The sequence below is a fragment of the Meles meles genome, chromosome 1 (genome assembly GCF_922984935.1).
Source record: "Meles meles chromosome 1, mMelMel3.1 paternal haplotype, whole genome shotgun sequence".
Classification (NCBI taxonomy): Eukaryota; Metazoa; Chordata; class Mammalia; order Carnivora; family Mustelidae; genus Meles; species Meles meles.
The window spans coordinates 211,406,196-211,425,055 of NC_060066.1; the positions used below are offsets into that span (position 1 = coordinate 211,406,196).

Consider the following 18,860-nt stretch of genomic DNA (forward strand, 5'->3'; position numbering starts at 1 on the left):
AAACAGTAGACTGTCAATTTCAGGGGAGTCAGAAGTCGCACCTGCACTTTGGCTGTGGGCGGCGGCAGGGTCGCGGGTCCCTGGTAACTGCGGGAGGCAGCGCCGTGCTGCGCCAGCGCCGCGTGGAGACTGCCAGTGGCACCCGCTGTCGCCGAGATTTTGACAGAGATCCTGGCAGTGCCTTCCACCTCACTTTCTCTCCCATTTTTTATTCCTTCTGTCTCCTATAGCTTCACGTTTCCTCCTGCATCCCAGGCCTCTCATCTGCTGGCCCCTAAAATGACTTCAGCTAGAGGAGGCAGTGGGAGGTACCACTTTCTTCCTCCAGGTTTGGGATTGGACCATGACTTACTGTACTGGTTGGTTGTCTCTGAGCCGATAGAGCGTGTCACTCTGACAAAGTGTTGAAGGCTGACAGTGACTTCTCTTGGCTTCTGTTCTGTATTTTCTCATAGGAAAACCAGAGTCAGATCAGTTTTCTATCAGCACAGGTCTCTTAATCCCCTGGTGGATTTAGGAATTTGTTCCCTCTAGCCAGCCGACACCAAAAGATCAGTAGAGATAAGTGACTTTCCAAGTCAGGAAAATAGGAAGGAAAGAGGCAGGAGCCAGGAGGTTCTCAGTCGTGACCTAGGGGCTCAGAGTGCTCCAGTCACCACAGGGACAAGGGTAGCCTGCGTTTGTAGACCGGCATGTGATAGCAAACAGCTCAGAAATCCAAGGGCAGGCATTCCTGCATTTTCACTTACCACTCAGTTTCTGTCTCGTGGATCTAAAAAGGGTGGGGTGAGTTTTTCAGGCTTTTCTTTGGTGGCTGGCTCCTGGCCTCCTTGGCCCGGGGTCACACTTCCTCTGTTCAATGTTGGCAGTCACTAGCATTCTGTTAAGTGGCCCTTGGAAAGACTGAAACATACCCGCGGCTCCAAGAGATACATGCTGTGTGTCGGCTTGTGGAAGCCAGTCGGAAGCTCCTCTGGGATCACAGGTTCCTTTAAGGATCGGACGGCAGCTGTGGTCCCACTTAGAAAATGCGCAGGCGTACACTCTGACTGTGAGCACTGAACATTCAACACACATGTACTACCTGCTTTGCAAGAGCCATTTCCCCACTTAAAATCTGTCCACTTCTCTACAGACTCACTTCTCATCACTCTGAGGCCGTTGCTTTATGGGGGGTGTTTTAGTGAAACCTCACGTGCCTGGAGGCTCTAGCCATCACCAGCGTCTGTCGCGTGGTGTCTGTGCTGTTCGTCCACCGCGGTCTCCCCGGCACTGGTCTCTCCAGCCAGGTCTCAGGTCACCAGAGAACAGAATCTTTGTGTCTCTCTCTTGGCTCCTCCCTTCACAGGGCCCTGAGCCTTCCCTTCCGTGAGGCTCTGGCCCCCTGGCTCCCACCTAGAGGTAGGAGTTTCCCACAGGGTGGCTTCCCAGGATACAGTAGTCAGCCACGCTAATTGATTGTCCACAAGATTGATTCAGTTAGAGAAAATCAATGTGAACTATACACTTTGCTGTTTTAAGTGGGGTTTTGGGGTCTTTATTTATTTATTTTTAAAGATTTATTTATTTATTTATTTGACACAGAGAGAGATCACAAGTAGGCAGAGAAGCAGGCAGGCGGGGGGAGGGGAAGCAAGCCCTCTGATGTGGGGCTCCATCCCAGGACCCTGAGATCATGACCTGAGCCGAAGGCAGAGACTTAACCCACTGAGCCACCCAGGCACCCGTTTTTGTCTTTTTTAATTCCAGGTAAAGATACTTTATCTGGGGATCTTCGTCTTAAGCGATTGATGTTGTGTCAACCAGGGTTAGCGGAACAAGCCATTCACCTGTTGGTGTGTGTGGTGTGCCTGCTGAGCTCCTGGGGGTGGGGGGTAGCAAAGAGCCCCTTTCTTATAAAGGTTTATTTATTTGTTTTAAAGAGAGAGCACGCACGTGCATGCATGGGGGACAGTGGCAGAGGGAGAGAATTTCAGGCAGGCTCCCCGCTGAGCACAGAGCTGGAGGAGGGGCTAGGTCTCAAAGTTGCATTTGGGCTCTTACCCCCTTGCTATCTTTCTTTCTTTCTTAAGGATTTCTTGCCTTCCTTTCCGCTGGGCCATGGAAAGAATAGCTCCTTCTGCCATAAAGGCTGGCCTTGTGACGTATAGCACGTCCCCTCTGCACCAACACCGCTGGGTCTGTCCCTCAGGGCCTTCCGTTGTCAGGCCTCAGTCTTGGCCTTCAGGATGCCGCGTTAGCTTGTCCCGATGTGCGTGCTCAGATTGCGGCAGAGGCTGTGGAGCGGTCTTCCTGGATCTGGGGTCTCCGTTTTTCCTAACCCCAGCTCGCCACCATCTCAGTTGTCTCCTTTTCTTGTTTCTGGAATGACCTAACTGGCCAGGCATTTCCTTGTCGTACCTGTGTGATGGCGGTGGAGTGCTGTGACGAAAACATCGGTACACACACTGCGGGAAGGCAAGGATTTTCCTTCTTTCCAACTGCTCATTGGTTTTCCTCCATGGCAATGGCACATGGTAGGCGCTCAGCAGGTACTTGTTGAATGAACGAATGTTCTTGAAATCTAGAAATTCTGCTCTGCTGGGCTGAGGGGAAAATCCCATCTCCCCAGTTAGTGGGCAGCTCACAGGTGTGTCTTGAGCAAGCCCCGTTCCTCTCATGACTGTCCTTTGTCCTCATCTCCAGCACAGCTGTTAGGAACCAGCTCCTGCTCCTGGTGGCAGAGGGCCTCTGAACCCTTCCGTCACAGCCAGGCTTCTCTCCTGCAGGGGGAGCTGATCACCTTCTATTACTACTGGAAGAAAACCCCTGAAGCAGCCAGCTCCAGGGCCCATCGAAGGCACCGCAGGCAGGCCGTGTTCAGGAGGATCAAGACCCGCACCGCATCCACACCCGTCAGCACGCCCTCCAGACCCCCCTCCAGCGAGTTCCGTAAGTGAGGGGCTTCACCCACGCAGCCACAGCGCCTTGCCCCCTCTCTGGGCCCGCCCGCACACGCACCTTTGTCACGTACGGGTTGGGGACGTGGTGTGCTGCCCACTGTGCACCGGATAGTGTGAGGGACATCGCGGAGCCCGCACTGGTGAGCGCTGACTGGGGGATTTGGTAGGAGAGTTTCAGAAATTATTCATGCGTTTATGTTTTTAAAATAATCTCAACATCATTTTAGTTTTTTATGAAAATGTGAGTCTTGACCCTGTCTTGGGGTGTTTTCAGTAACTTCAGAGGTTGTCCACTTAGTGGAAGAGGTACTATTTGCGTTCTGTTGGTATTGTGTTAGGAGTAAGATCAGATGAACATTTCCTTCTTTTTCCCCCTGCTTTATCAAGACCCTCCTCTTGGTCCCAGCATGATGTGCAGTGTAATATGATACCTTCCTAACTCTTCAAAGTCAGCAAACAGCAGTGGGCCTTGTGGTTCTGACCTGGCCCAGGGCACTCAGCCTGCCGGTTGCTTATGTTGCACATGCAAACAAGAAATAATCCATTGGTGCTGGGGTTGGGGGGGAGGTGTAGGACTCAGTGGGGAGGGAGCTCCTCAGGATGCCTGGATATGTCAGGGAATTCGTATGGTTCTGTTTCACCTGCCCACATGCCCAGTTGTGGGCATCAGTGTTTGCCACATCGGGATTCAGGTGTGACATCAGTCTCCAAATAGAGGGTAGGGCAGACCCTTGGGTACCGCCCTTCGCACAAGGTCTTCGTTGTGTTCACTGGCCCTGAGGAGTTCAGAGTGGTCCTTCGTGAACACTGCCCCACCTCAGCCTTCCACGCCACTCTGACTGGTGGCTCGGAGCCTGGGGCAGGCCACAGGTCACAGGTGGTCCTGGTCTTGGCCAAGCATGATGGTGTCTCCCCCACCCCTGTTGTGTTCCTGCCATGCCCAGTGGACCTGAGTTCGGCCAGCGAGGATGACTTTGACAGTGAGGACAGCGAGCAGGAATTGAAGGGGTACGCCTGCCGCCACTGCTTTACCACCAGTAAGTGGGGATCTGGGCGAGCGGGGAGCGTTGGGAGCATTCACTGAGACAGGCCAGGCTCAGGCACTTTCGGGTTCTGAACATTTCATGAATCTAGTTAAAGACCTGTCAGAGTGTCATTGGCTTGACATTTGCAGTTACCTGAGAAAGCAGAAATCTGTAGCTTTTGTCCCTCCCCAGTTTATAGTCAGTGTGGTCGGGTGGGGGCGGGGGGGACCTGTGTTTCTGGGAATCCTGCTTCCAGCTCCTCTTGGGCACCATGCGAATTGGGAGGGAGTGGATATTCCTGAAATGCTCTCCCACCCTGGGAGAGAGCAGGTAGCAGCCAAGCAAGTGACGGGCGTCTGCCCGAGCCCACGGAAGGGCCCTCACCTGCACGCCCTGCCCTCCCGCAGCCTCCAAAGACTGGCACCACGGGGGCCGGGAGAACATCCTGTTGTGTACAGACTGCCGCATCCACTTCAAGAAGTACGGCGAGCTCCCGCCCATTGAGAAGCCCGTGGACCCTCCCCCATTCATGTTCAAGCCTGTCAAAGAGGAAGAGGATGGGCTCAGTGGGAAGCATAGCATGAGGACGCGGCGCAGTCGTGGCTCGGTGAGTCCCCAGGGCAGGTGACCCGGCCACTTCAGGTTACGAGGATGCTGGGGCTTGTGCCTCCCGGGAGGCTGGGACGCGATTCCTTTCAGGTAGAGAACCAACCTCCCTGAAGGAGTGCTTGGCTCAAAGGTATTACTAGTTTTGTCTGTGGGTCTGGAAAGCGCCTCTGCTCTCTCCCTCCCTCACGTTGTCAGTGGGGTGCATGTCCTGAGCTTACTTTTACAGAGAGCTCTTAGGTGTCAGTGTCTGGTTCAGTGCAGGCTCTCCGAGTCCCCCAACTTTCCTCTGGCCCCTGGGCCCACCACTTGTTGGTGGCATCTCTCTTCTACTTAAAACTTGCAGGAGCTTGCTCTTCTCCCCTCCCCCCAACATTTGATTGAGTTTCCAAAACTTGCGGTACATTTTTCTCTTCACTTGTATAGAGATTCTGTTTTCCAGGTTGGAAATGTGGCAGCAGGGACCTTTGGGAACAAGGGTTTCCGCAGCTTGGGAGTTGGGAATGCCCGAGGGTCTTCCCTGTAACTGGCCTCCGCAGTGATTCTTGTAGGCATGTAGATGGCACCGTCCACCTTCCTCTGACCCTGCCATCTTGTCAAGGCTGCTGGTGCCCAGGCCGCCTGGCAGATGGACTAACGTGAATCATTGTCCCCCCATCTCTTCTGCGTGCTGTGGCTTTGCAGAAACGTACTCAAGTGCTTGGTGGTTTTAGGAGCTGAGCTACATTATTTGACACCTTCTCCTTTTGGGTCGCTTCTCATACTGTCAGACGAAATCAGCAGGTGTTTGGTTGGTTTGGGTGAGGAAGTGGACAGTTCTATGGAATGAACAGAGCAAGGTGATTTGAAGCAGAATATGTGATCATTCTGGAGAACTTGGCAGAGTAGAGGCCCTCGTGGACGTCTGCCCCCTCAGAAAATCTAGCTTGTTTCTACCCCACAGCCAGGATCATCTCCAGAGATGAGTGCTTTGGGTGTAGGAATTGCTGTCTTTTCCATGTGAACCCACCCATTCAGCCCCTGCTCCCTTAGTTCCGTATTGACCCCCACACAGCGAGGGACAGCCAGAGGCGCCTGTTGCTTGCCAGAGCCTGGTATCTGCCATCATGCTGGTGGCAGGATCTGCTCCTGGGGATCCTGTGTGTGTGCTGGGCTCTAGTCTCACCAGCCTCCGGTTTGGGTGGGCAGATGTCTACACTGCGCAGTGGTCGGAAGAAGCAGCCAGCCAGCCCTGATGGTCGCGCCTCGCCCATCAGTGAAGACATCCGCTCCAGCGGCCGGAACTCACCCAGTGCCGCCAGCACCTCCAGCAACGACAGCAAAGCAGAGACCGTGAAGAAGTCAGCCAAGGTGAGGGGCCCGTCCCCCAGGGCAATGGGGCCTGCTCGGCCCTGCCCTCTCATTAAAGCCCAGGTTGCTGGAGTTGATGTTCAGCTCCCGCAGATATGGTCGTTCCTGGAGCCTCCCTGGGCATCACCATTGCCCTAGACTAGGGCTGCAGTTTGCGGCCTGGGGTCTAGGGTCTGGAGAAACGGGGTCCAGTGCAGGTCCTAGCACTGACCTTTGAGGACTGTCTCTGCCTTGAGTTTCCCAAGGCCTCAGGGGCAAAGGATAAGGTGTGATGGGAAAGGCCCCTTCCCCCTAAAGCCAAGTTATTTCCACCCCCAGATACTTGTTTTTCCTGATCTCAACTAGTCCCTTCCAGAACATTCTTGCTTCTGGAGGTGGAGCTCCGAATTCCAGAGCAAGGTGTCAGCAAACCATCGTCATTTACCCCTTGGGGCTAATGGGACATCCTCCCTTGTCCTGATGCCCCTTTTGGGCTTTCCCACTGCAGAAGGTGAAGGAGGAAGCCTCATCGCCCCTTAAGAGCACCAAGCGCCAGCGGGAGAAGGTGGCCTCTGATACGGAGGAGGCCGACAGGACCAGCTCCAAGAAGACCAAAACCCAGGTGAGATGCGCAGCTGAGCCACTGTGACTATAGCTGGCAGCTAACACCCTTGGAGAGGCCTCGAACCCAGATCTCCGTGGGGCCTAGCGGTGCCCCGTCTCCTAGGGAGAGACCTAGAGTGGCTTCCGAGACTGGCCGGGTCAGAGGGTACCTATGGTCCTTGGGGCCAGGCTCGCCGCCTCGTGTGCCCAGACCCGTGTTGTGTGCCAGGCGCTAGCGACGCAGGGCAGTGGGAGCCTTTGCTGTCCTAGATCCATCCCTCCCGTCTCTGGCCCTAGGAGATCAGCCGGCCCAACTCGCCATCGGAAGGGGAGGGAGAGAGTTCGGACAGCCGCAGTGTCAACGATGAGGGCAGCAGCGACCCCAAAGACATCGACCAGGACAATCGCAGCACGTCCCCCAGCATCCCCAGCCCCCAGGACAACGAGAGCGACTCGGACTCTTCGGCACAGCAGCACGTGCTGCAGGCCCAGCCCCCAGCCGTGCAGGGGGCCCCCAGCGCGGCCCCTGCAGCTCCCTCCGCTGCCCCCCCGGGCACCTCCCAGCTCCCCACACCGGGGCCCACGCCCTCTGCCGCTGCAGGCCCTCCACAGGGCTCGCCCTCAGCCTCCCAGCCCCCTAGCCAGCCCCAGGCCGCAGTGGCGTCTGCTCCCCATGCTCATATCCAGCAGGCGCCGGCCCTGCACCCACAGCGGCTGCCCTCACCGCACCCCCCGCTCCAGCCTCTGACCGCGACGGCTGGCCAGACCTCTGCCCCACCTCACAGCCAGCCCCCGCTGCATAGTCAGGGCCCAGGTGGCCCTCACGGCCTCCAGGCCGGGCCCCTGCTGCAGCACCCAGGCCCCCCTCAGCCCTTCGGCCTCCCTCCCCAGGCCTCTCAAGCATCTGCTCTTCCTCATGCCTCCCTGCAGCCCACGGCCTCGCAGTCAGCCCTGCAGCCCCAGCAGCCCCCCCGGGAACAGCCCCTGCCACCGGCCCCCTTGGCCATGCCCCACATCAAGCCCCCACCCACCACGCCCATCCCCCAGCTGCCGGCCCCCCAAGCCCACAAGCACCCGCCTCACCTCTCAGGGCCCTCGCCCTTCTCCATGAATGCCAACCTCCCACCCCCTCCGGCACTGAAGCCTCTGAGCTCCCTGTCCACACACCACCCACCCTCGGCCCATCCCCCTCCCCTGCAGCTCATGCCTCAGAGCCAGCCCCTGCCCTCCTCCCCTGCACAGCCCCCGGTGCTGACCCAGAGCCAGAGCCTGCCTCCTGCTGCTGCCACTCACCCCCCAGCGGGCCTCCACCAGGTGCCCTCCCAGCCCCCGTTTGCTCAGCACCCCTTTGTCCCCGGGGGACCTCCTCCCATCACCCCGCCAACCTGCTCCTCCACCTCCACGCCACCTGCGGGACCTGGCCCCTCGGCCCAGCCGCCCTGCTCTGCTGCTGTGTCTTCGGGAGGCAGCGTCCCCGGGGGGACAGCCTGCCCACTCCCCACCGTCCAGATCAAGGAAGAGGCTCTGGATGATGCAGAGGAGCCCGAGAGCCCACCTCCCCCGCCTAGGAGCCCGTCCCCCGAGCCCACGGTGGTGGACACCCCCAGCCATGCCAGCCAGTCAGCCAGGTACTGGCTTCCCAGGAATGCGGGCACCGCCAGGGCGGGGGCAGGCGGAGGCCTTGGCAGGGCCCCAGCAAGAGATGTGGCCTTCTTCAGGTTCTACAAACATCTGGACCGTGGTTACAACTCGTGTGCGCGGACAGACCTGTATTTCATGCCTCTGGCGGGATCCAAACTGGCCAAGAAGAGGGAGGAGGCCATCGAAAAGGCCAAACGGGAGGCTGAGCAGAAAGCACGAGAGGAGCGGGAGCGCGAGAAGGAGAAGGAGAAAGAGCGCGAGCGGGAACGAGAGCGGGAGCGGGAGGCAGAGAGATCAGCCGTGAGTTGGGGGTCCACCAGGCCACGGGGGTCCCTCCCCAGCCGCTCTGCGGCTCACTTTCTCCGATGCACAGCCCAGCCCCATCCAGGGCACGAGGGAAGCTGCAGGCACAAAGCAGACCGTTCAGCAGGGGCTGGACCGTGTCCTCACGGCCCAAGCCTGTCCCTGGCTGTGGCCGGAGCCTGCTCTTGTTGGGACAGACGGACCATCTTGGCTGGCGGGTGAGGGATAGCAGCAGGGCCTGGCTCGGCTCTGCAGAGTGAGTGCCTGCCCCTCACAACCTTCCCTTCCTTCAGCAGAAGGCGTCCAGCTCAGCCCATGAGGGCCGCCTCAGCGACCCCCAGCTCAGTGGTCCCGGCCACCTGCGGCCGTCCTTCGAGCCGCCACCGACCACCATTGCCGCGGTGCCTCCGTACATCGGGCCCGACACGCCTGCCCTTCGGACTCTGAGCGAGTACGCTCGGCCCCACGTCATGTCACCCACCAACCGCAACCACCCCTTCTACATGCCCCTCAACCCCACTGACCCTCTGCTGGCCTATCACATGCCCGGCCTCTACAACGTGGACCCCACCATCCGGGAGCGGGAGCTTCGGGAGCGGGAGATCCGGGAGCGGGAGATCCGGGAGCGGGAGCTGCGGGAGAGGATGAAGCCAGGCTTCGAGGTGAAGCCCCCGGAGCTGGACCCCTTGCACCCAGCCACCAACCCCATGGAGCACTTCGCCCGGCACAGCGCCCTCACCATCCCCCCAACGGCGGGCCCCCACCCTTTCGCTTCTTTCCACCCCGGCCTGAACCCCCTGGAGAGGGAGAGACTGGCCCTGGCTGGCCCCCAGCTGCGGCCCGAGATGAGCTACCCTGACAGACTGGCGGCCGAGCGGATCCACGCCGAGCGCATGGCGTCACTGACCAGCGACCCCCTGGCCCGCCTGCAGATGTTCAACGTGACCCCGCACCACCACCAGCACTCCCACATCCACTCACACCTCCACCTCCACCAGCAGGACCCCCTCCACCAAGGTGGGCGCCCCCGGCGCTGGGCTGGGAGGGCGCCGTGGGTTGAGGTCTGGGCCGACGGGGTGCCGGCTAGAGACGGAGCCGCCGTCTGCACGCAGAGGCAGTTCTTTCCGAAAGGAATCCTTCCTGCCGGAGCTGGGGGGAGTCGGCCTCGGTCTGGGGTCCTCTCGCCACCTCCCTCACCCGCAGCCTTTGTCTTCGCCCAGCCCCTCCGTTCTCTGGAACGCTGAGTCACCCGGGGGCTCTGCTCGCGGTCTCCTGGGGGAAGCTCGGGTTCTTGGCCCTGGGCCTCCGGTGCCAGGGAGAGCGGGAAGCGACCTGTGCTGAGTCCCGTGGAAGGCGGGGGCTGGGACCTGAGGAGCGAGGCAGGGCGTTAGAGCCCAGGCAGAGGCTCTGGGCTGTCTTTCAGTGAGAACTTAAAGGAACAGCCCTCCTGTCCCCTCTTGGGGTACAGGGCCTGGGCTTCTCCTGGCTCATCTGGTGAGGACCACCCAGTGCTCTCCACGCTGGGAATGAGCTCCCAAAGGTCTGCCAACTGGCCAGCTGGGCCGAAGGCAGAGACCGGCTCAGCCGGAGTCCCTTCCCCGTCTACAGCTCCGCAGACCCGCCGCGTGGGGCGGGAGGAGCTGGGCCTGCGCCCAAGGCCTGCCATGGCGTCCGCAGGGCACAGCCCACATGCAGGACTTCCAAGTGGGCAGACCTGCCCCCGTGCTGGGGAGGAGGGTGACTGCTGGGGCGGCCCCTGGCTCTCTGCGTACCCAGCCCCGATTTGCAGAGCCTGGACTCTGTTCTGGCAGATGGTTCTGGGCCCGGGAGCTGTCACTTTCACTCCACAGTCCGGACACCTGGAGCCTTGAGGCCACCCGGCCTGGGCTGTCTGAGCCCTGGTGTCATCAGTGGGTGTGTCTCAACCCGCTGTTTGGGAATAGACGGTCATCCGTCCATACGACGTTCATCCGCTTGACGGAGCACCTGGGGCGCGTCCGGCACAGTTGCAGATGCCGACAACAAGCCTGTCCGTTTTTCCGGGCCAGCCCGGAGGCCGCCAGCCAGTGCATCTCGGGCTGCGGGAAGCAGTCAGGGTTCTGGAGGACACTAACCGGGGGAGGGAGCGGGAGCTGGGAGCAAGGCTGCAGGGAGCAAGCCACAAGAAAGCCTGGTCACAAAGGTAACTGTGGAGCTAGCTTGACGGGGCCAAGGGGGCCCCGGGCCTGGGAGGAGAGAGTGGGGCTTAGTGAGCCGCCTCCCTGCTCACAGCACGGGGCATCTGGCCGCTCCCACTGCTGACCCCTGTGGGTTCTGTGGGTGAAGGGCCGGGAGGAGGCTCTGGGCAGTGTTGCCAGTCCGGCCGGCAGCTGGGGTGCGACGCGCTGGCTGTAGCACGACTGGAGCGACCCCGGGTCCCCTGCGGAGCTGGCAGGTGCACGGCAGGCCTCAGGTGTTCGGCCGGGTGGGCGCTGATGAGCAAAGTCCTCAACCAAACAGCGTCGGGGAGACTGCCTGTAGGGGTGCTCGGGAAGGAGCAGAGAATATCGTGTGTCAGTTTACCTCAGTGTTATGTTCTGGAACTTTACTGCAGGTTGGGGAGGGAGCAGCCACTTTGGGTCAGGACTTGGTGGCCCTGGTGGCCAGGAGCTGGCTTGGTTGAGGAGGAGGTCACTAGTAATTACGGCCGAGGGGTGCGGACACAGAGGGAGCCCCAGAGCCCTGCTCCGCCTGCAATCTAGACTTCTGCCCCTCTTCCAGGTTCAGCAGGCCCAGTGCACCCGCTGGTTGACCCCCTGACCGCTGGTCCTCACCTGGCTCGCTTTCCCTACCCCCCTGGCACTCTCCCCAACCCTCTGCTTGGCCAGCCCCCCCATGAACACGAGATGCTTCGTCATCCAGTTTTTGGTAAGAACACGCCTGGGGGAGGAGGGGGCAGTGTGAGAGCTGGGTTGGTGTCTGATGTCCCCTTCAGTCAGTCATTCATCCGCATATTCAACAAATAACTTCCTGGGAGTCGGGCAGGCAGACCCCTGCCCTCAGAGAGCTGGGGCGGAGCAGAGTAAGGGCGTCCCCGGAGCCGGGGCAAGGACAGTGTGATGTGAGGGAGGGACGGAGGCGCTGGAGCCCAGCTGAGGACTCAGGGTGGGGCTCCTGAAGCAGTAAGAGCCAGAGGCCTGAAACCTTGAGGACCAGGGGGTGTATATTCCGTCTTCCCCTCCCCTCCACCCCCAGGGTTGGGGATCCCGGGAGGAGCACTTTGGGCCTCCTCTCTCTCTCGGGTCGGTGTTGGGGGGGCTCTGCTGCACAGGTCCCTCACTCCTCCCCTTAGGAGCCTGGCTCCTGACCTGGCAGCCTTGCCGGCCCCCCTCACCCCCTGGCCACTCCCCTGGCCTTTCTGGATCGAAGGCTGTTCTGTGTTTGGCAGGTACCCCCTACCCCCGAGACCTGCCTGGGGCCATCCCACCTCCCATGTCTGCAGCCCACCAGCTGCAGGCCATGCACGCCCAGTCAGCAGAGCTGCAGAGACTGGCCATGGAGCAGCAGTGGCTGCACGGACACCCCCACATGCATGGTGGCCACCTACCAAGTCAGGAGGACTATTACAGGTGAGGTGGGGAGGGACCAGCGCGGCGGCTGGCGGGGGGCATCTGAGCCCAGGCTCCCCCATACCCCACCTGGGGGCCGCCGACCCAGCCTAACGGTCACCCCTCCTGGCGGTGCCCACGGCACTCCTCCCCTATCAGCAAGTGCCAGACCCCCTCCCAGTGGCTCTGGGGCCCAGGCCTCTGGTGTCTGGGGACTCGGACAGAGCCATCTTGATGGGAGGGAGGGGCAGGGGAGGGTCATCATGCATGCCTAACCCACCTGCCCGGGCCTGGTGCTGAAGACCTTCTCTTTCTGTTTGCTTTCTAGTCGACTGAAGAAAGAAGGTGACAAGCAGTTATAAATTATTTATTTGTTAGCGCTGGCTGTGGAAACCCCAGTTCTTGGGGGGAGAAACAGGACTTTTTACATACAATATGAGTGAGCTACAAAAGCAAAAAGAATATCTTCTAAAGATTTCTTTATATATTTAAAAACCCCACAACTAAAAATGTTATCAGCATAATAGTGTTTGTTTGTAGAGAGGATTTCTTGAGACTGGTTTGGGTCTCCCTGCATGACAGTCCCCCAGAAACTTAGTGAGTCCTGGACTGGACTGAACATTCAGAAAACTTTCCCTGCAATCTTGGGGTTTGGCTTTAGTTTTCTTTTCCTTCCTTGATTTCTTGGTAGGTGCTAGAATCCAGTACACACCCTTCACTGTGCGTGCAGACACACTCAGTTACGTGTGTTCAGAGCCCATGAGGTTTGCGGGCGGGTGGCATATGAGTCTGGAATCCAAGAGCTGTAATTTTTAAAAAAAACTTTTATTTTAATACATTGTAGGAGATCTTCATAATTTGAGAAAGGTCTGCAGCATGGCTTTTTATGTCTGTAAATAAATAATTTTAGAATGGCATTTTTTTTCCTCCACAAACTATTCTGATCTATTTTTTCCAGCCATGTCACTAATTGTGAATTCCTACCAGCTATTGACAGAATACAGAGTTGATTTTTTAATAAAAAGTTATATATAATTATCCCTTTAATTAAAGGGAACAGATGGGCGTTACTATTGCAAACGGGCAGAGGCTTGGGACGTGGTTTCGTCGCAGCAGGGAGCACCCGGGGGTCTGCAGGGACGGTGTTACAGACCGTTGCTTTGTTTTGCTGCCTTGATTTTCACTTCCGTCTGTTTCTAGCTTGGGCTTTGCCAGTAGTGCAGGTATCTGTTAGATGAAACCATTCTTCTTTTGTCCCAGGAGTACAGGAGTTAAGTGTCCACCTTGTTCTGTCTCTGCAGGATAGAAAGCACATGTTTCTGTGTGTCTGATTGTAGAATCCCTTATAGGTTTCTGTGCACACACGTTTGGTTGTTCTGGATGAGCTGCCTTTTTAAATACTCCTGACAATTTCATAAACATTCTAGAAAATTCAAGAAAACACGATTCCCTGCAAAGAACTCATCACACACGCTTGCCAAAGGAATCTGTTTTAGAAAAAACCCTGCCCTGTGTGTATCATCATTAGGGTCCTCCTGTGGGGAGGCCAGGTCCTCTGGCCATGCAGCTGGAGGCCTCGGAGTTGGCCGGTTGTGGGTGGCGGCCTGCGCACCTCCCCCAGGAGCCGATCCATGCACGGTGACCCACATCAGATGGGGACACCATTTTGAGTCCCACTGTTCCTCCTGGGGGGTAGGAACGGGAGTCGCAGCTGCCGACGTGGAATGAGAAGGCAGGCTTCCTTCCACCCGGGAGCTGCCAGTCCGAGGGCTCCGGCTGGTCTGCGGAGCACCCAGCTCTCCTTTCTGAGTCGAGGGCATGGTGTGTTTTCTCCAGACCTCCAGTCTGCACCCGGGGATTCGGCCTTCCATCTGGGTGCGGTCTTCTCTGTTCCTCCCCCTTCAGACTCTTGAGGGCTGGGCTGCTTCTGCCATTGTGTGTGGTAGTCCTGCCAGAGAACTGCCAGACGAGACAGAGCGCCCGAGGCTTGGGGGTGTGGGGTGTGGCCAGGACTGGAGCTCAGTTCAGGGGCGGGACCAGAGGCTGGCACGTTGACCCAGAAGCCAGCAGGCAGATTCGGGTTCTGGACTCAAACCTGCATCGGGGGCATTTCCAGTTTCTACTTAAACTGTTTGGTTTCAGTTGGGACAGACAGGATTGTTTTGTCTGCTGGGAATATTCTGCAAATGTTTGTCGTTTTCCTCTTTCATTTTCTCCCGTTCCATTTCTGCCTTAACTTCAGCTCCTTAGAGGGAGGCAAGCTCAAAGGAGCCCTGTGTCCCCAGACTCGGTGTGTGCGGGCAGGAGGTGCTTGTTTCCTCCGGGGGCAGGGCCGGCCCTCCTGCAGCTCCTGCCCGAGGCCCCCACCTCCTCTGCATCTTTGTTTTCCTTTCGGTGGAACACGGTGCCTGCCACTCACTTAGACCTTCTTGACCGCCTCTCTGTGTCACCCATTTTTCCAAAGAAGAGACAGAGTGAAGTACTTGCCGGTCTCTACTTGAAGACTGTCTGAAGGTGTTTTCTCGTTAGGTTTTAGTTCTCCCCCACATCCCAAGGTGAAGCACTGAGATTCTGCTGTTTAAGAACCTTCGACCTGAGACCCTCACCGGGTCAGCTACGGTGTGTTCAGGAGGCCCCAGACCTTCACGGTGTCTTTGAAGCCCGACCCCTTGGTTTCCTTTTGGATTTTCCTTCCTTTTGTTTGAAGTTTGGTTTGGCTTCTCCGTGTCCTGTAAGCGTCTTGTCGAATGTTGTCGGGATTGAGCTTTGCGCTTCGCTGCGGCAGCAGAGCGGAGTGTACATTCTGGTTCGCGACGTTTATATATATCTTGAAGCTAAATGTATATATGAGTAGTTTGCCATGAGATAACACAGTGTAAACAGAGTAGACACCCAGAAATCGTGACTTCTGTGTTCTCTCCATTTGAGTATTTTGTAATTTTTTTGAGATATTTGTGGACATAAATAAAACCAAGCTACACCGCAGCGGCTGGGTGCGGACCAGTGGCCTGTGTCTCATTCCTGGGGCGGCGGCGGGGGTGGGGGTGGGGAATCTTGGCAGCTGCCCCTACTAGTTCCCCCAGGCTGGGGATGGGGTAGAGGGGAGAGTTTGGGTCTCCGCTGTTTCCGGCTCACTGTTTGCCTACCCTCTAAAGCGGCTTCTTTGAAGAAAAAGATTCTTCTCTGCGGTGTCTGGTAGGAAGGGTTTCTCTCGTGAGTGCCCTCCGGGATGCTCCGACCTCCTGGCTGGAGATCGTCGGCACCGCAGTGAGCGTACCCCAGCAGCAGAATGGGCCTGGGGGCTGAGGACACTAGCACCGGGGACATCCTCTCCTCACTCACAGTCCTTTCTCCCCCGCCACTCGCCCACACTTCTAATCTGTGACCCTCTGCGGGGAATGGGCATGCAGCTCCTTCGTGCTTGGAGGACAGGCCTGAAGCTGCCCACCGGTGCAGTGGCCGCCTCCACCCGTCCCCTCTGCCCTGCCAGCGCGTCAGCCCGCCCTCAGGGCTGCCCTCCGGTGTTCCGATGCAGTCTAGCACCCGAGGGCAGAGCGAGGCAGCTGATGGCTGGGAGAGTGTGGATGTGGCCGTGAGGGGCAGCAGGCATCGGAACGGATTCCGGCTCAGCTTTCGGAGACTGTCGAGGGCATTTTCCTAAAGCTTCAAGACTACCGCTGCAAGTTTATATGCTCGCCTTTCCGTCTGGAATATGGGTTTCCAGATGCCCTGGGAGATGCAGCAAGAGCGACCCTATTGATTGACTGCCTGGTGGTGGGAAAGGCCTGGGGAATGGCTCATGTCACTGCCTAATTGAGGGCGGGACAGTTCTGCCAAGCAGAGGACCCTGAGGGGCACACACACTGATGGCCCTAGAGGCAGGTCTGTGTTCCCGGACAGCAGGCATCCTGCTCAGCAACCTGGGTGGTTAGGAGGGATGAAGTTGAGGGGTCTGGCAGAGTGAGCACAGGGGGCACAAGTGACGGTCGTTCTGGATCATGGATGAGAAGGCAGGACGGGAGAGGCGGGGGGTGCAGAGGGAAGCGTGAGCGGCCAGAGCCGCCTTTGTCGGTTTCTTACCTAGAGCGTGCGCGCTGTGACGATCGCGTTTGGCAGGCACAGACGTACAAACTGCAAGTTCCAGGCAGGTTGAAGGATAGGGCTGCAGTGTCTGAGAATAGGTACGTAGACTTATGCTGCAGAAGGACCCTTGGATCAGAGCTGCTCAGGCCGTAGTCGTTGGTCAGGTGTGGACAACTGTGGCCGTTGTCCCAGCCCTGCCGTGCCGCCTTTCTGAGGCGGAGAGCCTGCGGCCGTGGCCATCTGCTGGATCCCTGGGGAGGACGAAGCCACTGTGGCCCTCGCTGTGTCCTCGCCTCTCGCCACCTGGATGAATAGGCATTGGTGTCCCCGTGGGTGGACCCTCGGCTTGGGCTGAGGGCCTGGTGGCTCTGCAGCCCCTCTGGTTAGCGAGCTGAGAAGCGCGAGCTACGGAAGTGGCACTTGGCAGGGATGGGTGCGTGGTTGAAGTGCAGGTGAACCGGGCAGCTCAGCGAGGCACCACCTGTGCAAACAGGCCACTAACGCACAGGGCAGGGACGCACGACAGCATCAGCAGTGACCTCCCACGCTGACACGGAGTTACAAGACCCTCAAATGCCAGGAACGCGGAGCCGAACACGTGCAGGTGCAGTGGCTGACAAGGGACGGTCAGGGCTGGCGAGGGACGGTCAGGGCTGGAGAGCTTCTGCCCAGAAGCTCGTGGGAGCCTGAGTGGCGTGATCCAGCACCAACACAGACGTTAGCGGCCACCTTCGGCCTCTCCCGGCCAACCCACTCGGCTCCTGGACTCAAAAGCTGTGGAATCCCAACAAGACCAGTTATACCAGACAGCTGGGGTCAAGCCACAGGCCCCAGGACAGTGGAAGTATCTGTCTTGCACTAGATCTCTGAGCTGTGGAGACATCAAGGGGCAGAGGGACCCTGGACCTCCCTGCTCCCCTCCCAGGAAGACTCCGCAGACAAGTCTGCAGGGGGAGGTGGCCGCGGGGCTGGCTGTCCAGCTGGCCGCCTCGGGCTGCTGGCGAAAGTGAGCTCTGGAGGCCTGGGACTCGTGGCGGGCAGGGCCCTGCAGGAGGCTGGCTGTCGGAGCTGCAGTGTCTCCTGTGGCTGAAGCCCGTGGCCCGGGAACGGCAAGTGCTTCACCGCGGGGCTCGCCCACCTCCCTGGTTCTCTGTTCTGCAGTTCTGACCCATAGAGGTCTCCGTAGCTGTGGTGTCCCCTCATTGGGTCCCTGGCTGCCCCGGGGGGCTCTGGCAGCTTGCCTTCCAGACTCCGAATCTCTGACCCAGGGCGGCTCTTCTGGTGGCGGTCTTTGCCAAGAACAGCTTGCAAGTCTCGGGTAATTGTTTCCTTCTGGCATATTAGGGACCCAGGCTGCAGAAGCTGAGCCCGCATCCCCCAACCCCGACCGGGTTCCAGGCATAGAAGGCACTTGCTTTGCAAATGTTTGCTGACCGAGAATGAACAGGCCCCCGCAGGGGAGGGCTTCTCCATGCACTGGCCGGGTGTGCTTTGAGTCGTAGGCCTGGGTGACCAGAGAGAAGGGCCTTTGGCCCCATTCACGGAGCTGGTCACTACTGGGGCACCTGAAGTGACCCTCTGAAGTTTCTCTCATCCTGCCACCCCCTGACCACCTGAGCCTGCTCTGGGATCTCACAGCCCCTCTGGCTCTGGCCCTGGTCTGCCCCATTCGATGTTTGGGTGGGGAGAGGGCATCTGCTTCACCGTGGTGGCCTCTCTCGAACCCCTACAGTGCGGACACCCAATGTAGTGAATTAGACTAAAAACAGAACCTTAATGCCCTTCTTAGAAGACCTTCCAGACTATGGAGGGCACGGTGTTTAAGAGCTGATGTCTTCTGTGTGCCTGTCCCTCAGCTGTCTGTTCCAGGTCGCCCCTGCTCCCCTTATTTTTGCCAGGGCTCTGCTGTGCTTCACACGGCAGAAGAGGCCACTCCTGGTCCCGACCACCAGGTGGCGGCATCCGTAAAGCCCTGGCGGCGTTCTTCCCGCCACAAGGCCTGCAGGGACCCAAGGTCCCCAGGCCTGCAGCGAGGGGCAGAGGCATGTAGGAATGATGATGCTGACTGTGTGAAAGAAAAGGTGTTTCCTGGAGGCCAGCAGCCAGGGAGGAGCGGTGGGGCATTCTGGGCAAAGGGCAGCAGGGACAGGTCACAGCAGGAGCATGGGAGAGAGATGGCAGGAAAGGGGGCCGGGGGCTGCGGGTGGCACGGGCAGGGTCCAGCATGGATGTTATGGAGGGAAAGGCTGTTGGGAGGCCAGGAGGTGCTTCTCTGTGGTTTTCAGCTGTATTCCCCATGCTGGGCCATACACTGTAGGTGCTCCGCAAACACTGGCTGAATGGTGATCACCCCACGTAGTGATTTCCAGCATGATGGCCCTTGAAGCCCCCCGGAGAGTTCCCCTGAGCCGCCGCTGCCCTAAGGGTCCTGTTCCCCAAGTATGCCCCCATCTCAGGACATCTCTCCTCCTCTGAGTCTTTCAGGAAGAGGGCCCTCCAACCTGCTCACGTCTAGGACGACGGCACAGCGTCCGCAGACCCTGCATGTGTGACCTGGAGGTCCCTGAAGCTGAGCACTCCACTACATAGCAGGCCCTGGCCGTTTCAGTTCTGTCACATTCCCTCAAAACCTGTGACCCAAGGCATCTGGGTGGCTCAGTCGGTTAGGCGACTGCCTTCAGCTCAGGTTGTGATCCCGGGGTCCTGGGATCAAGTCCCCCATCGGGCTCCCTGTTCTGTGG

General features: G+C 58.7%; 2 protein-coding genes across 6 annotated transcripts in view; one reads left to right on the forward strand and one right to left on the reverse strand.

Annotated features, from left to right (window-relative positions):
• Nucleotides 1-15,039, forward strand: part of RERE (arginine-glutamic acid dipeptide repeats) — a 426,362-nt gene extending 411,323 nt beyond the window's left edge. For all 5 annotated transcript variants that reach the window (XM_046025753.1, XM_046025762.1, XM_046025771.1 and 2 more), the window contains 11 exons: nt 2,769-2,931; nt 3,887-3,979; nt 4,375-4,574; nt 5,762-5,923; nt 6,411-6,524; nt 6,803-8,133; nt 8,224-8,446; nt 8,746-9,466; nt 11,210-11,356; nt 11,877-12,057; nt 12,365-15,039. In XM_046025753.1, the coding sequence (XP_045881709.1) occupies nt 2,769-2,931; nt 3,887-3,979; nt 4,375-4,574; nt 5,762-5,923; nt 6,411-6,524; nt 6,803-8,133; nt 8,224-8,446; nt 8,746-9,466; nt 11,210-11,356; nt 11,877-12,057; nt 12,365-12,398 (3,369 nt within the window). In that variant the 3' untranslated portion in view covers nt 12,399-15,039. The remainder of the gene's footprint in view (nt 1-2,768; nt 2,932-3,886; nt 3,980-4,374; nt 4,575-5,761; nt 5,924-6,410; nt 6,525-6,802; nt 8,134-8,223; nt 8,447-8,745; nt 9,467-11,209; nt 11,357-11,876; nt 12,058-12,364) is intronic.
• Nucleotides 15,040-15,091: 52 nt separating this feature from the next.
• Nucleotides 15,092-18,853, reverse strand: LOC123955530. The gene is made up of 2 exons (XM_046027695.1): nt 16,117-18,853; nt 15,092-15,347 (listed from the first exon to the last, which is right to left on the reverse strand). The coding sequence occupies exon 1, from the start codon at nt 17,786-17,788 to the stop codon at nt 16,838-16,840; it is 951 nt and encodes a 316-aa protein (XP_045883651.1). The 5' UTR covers nt 17,789-18,853; the 3' UTR covers nt 15,092-15,347; nt 16,117-16,837.
• Nucleotides 18,854-18,860: the final 7 nt, after the last annotated feature.

What these genes read in the sequence shown, in the direction of transcription:
- LOC123955530 (XM_046027695.1), bottom strand. Translation starts at nt 17,788, where the DNA reads ATGGGGCAGACCAGGGCCAGAGCCAGAGGGGCTGTGAGATCCCAGAGC.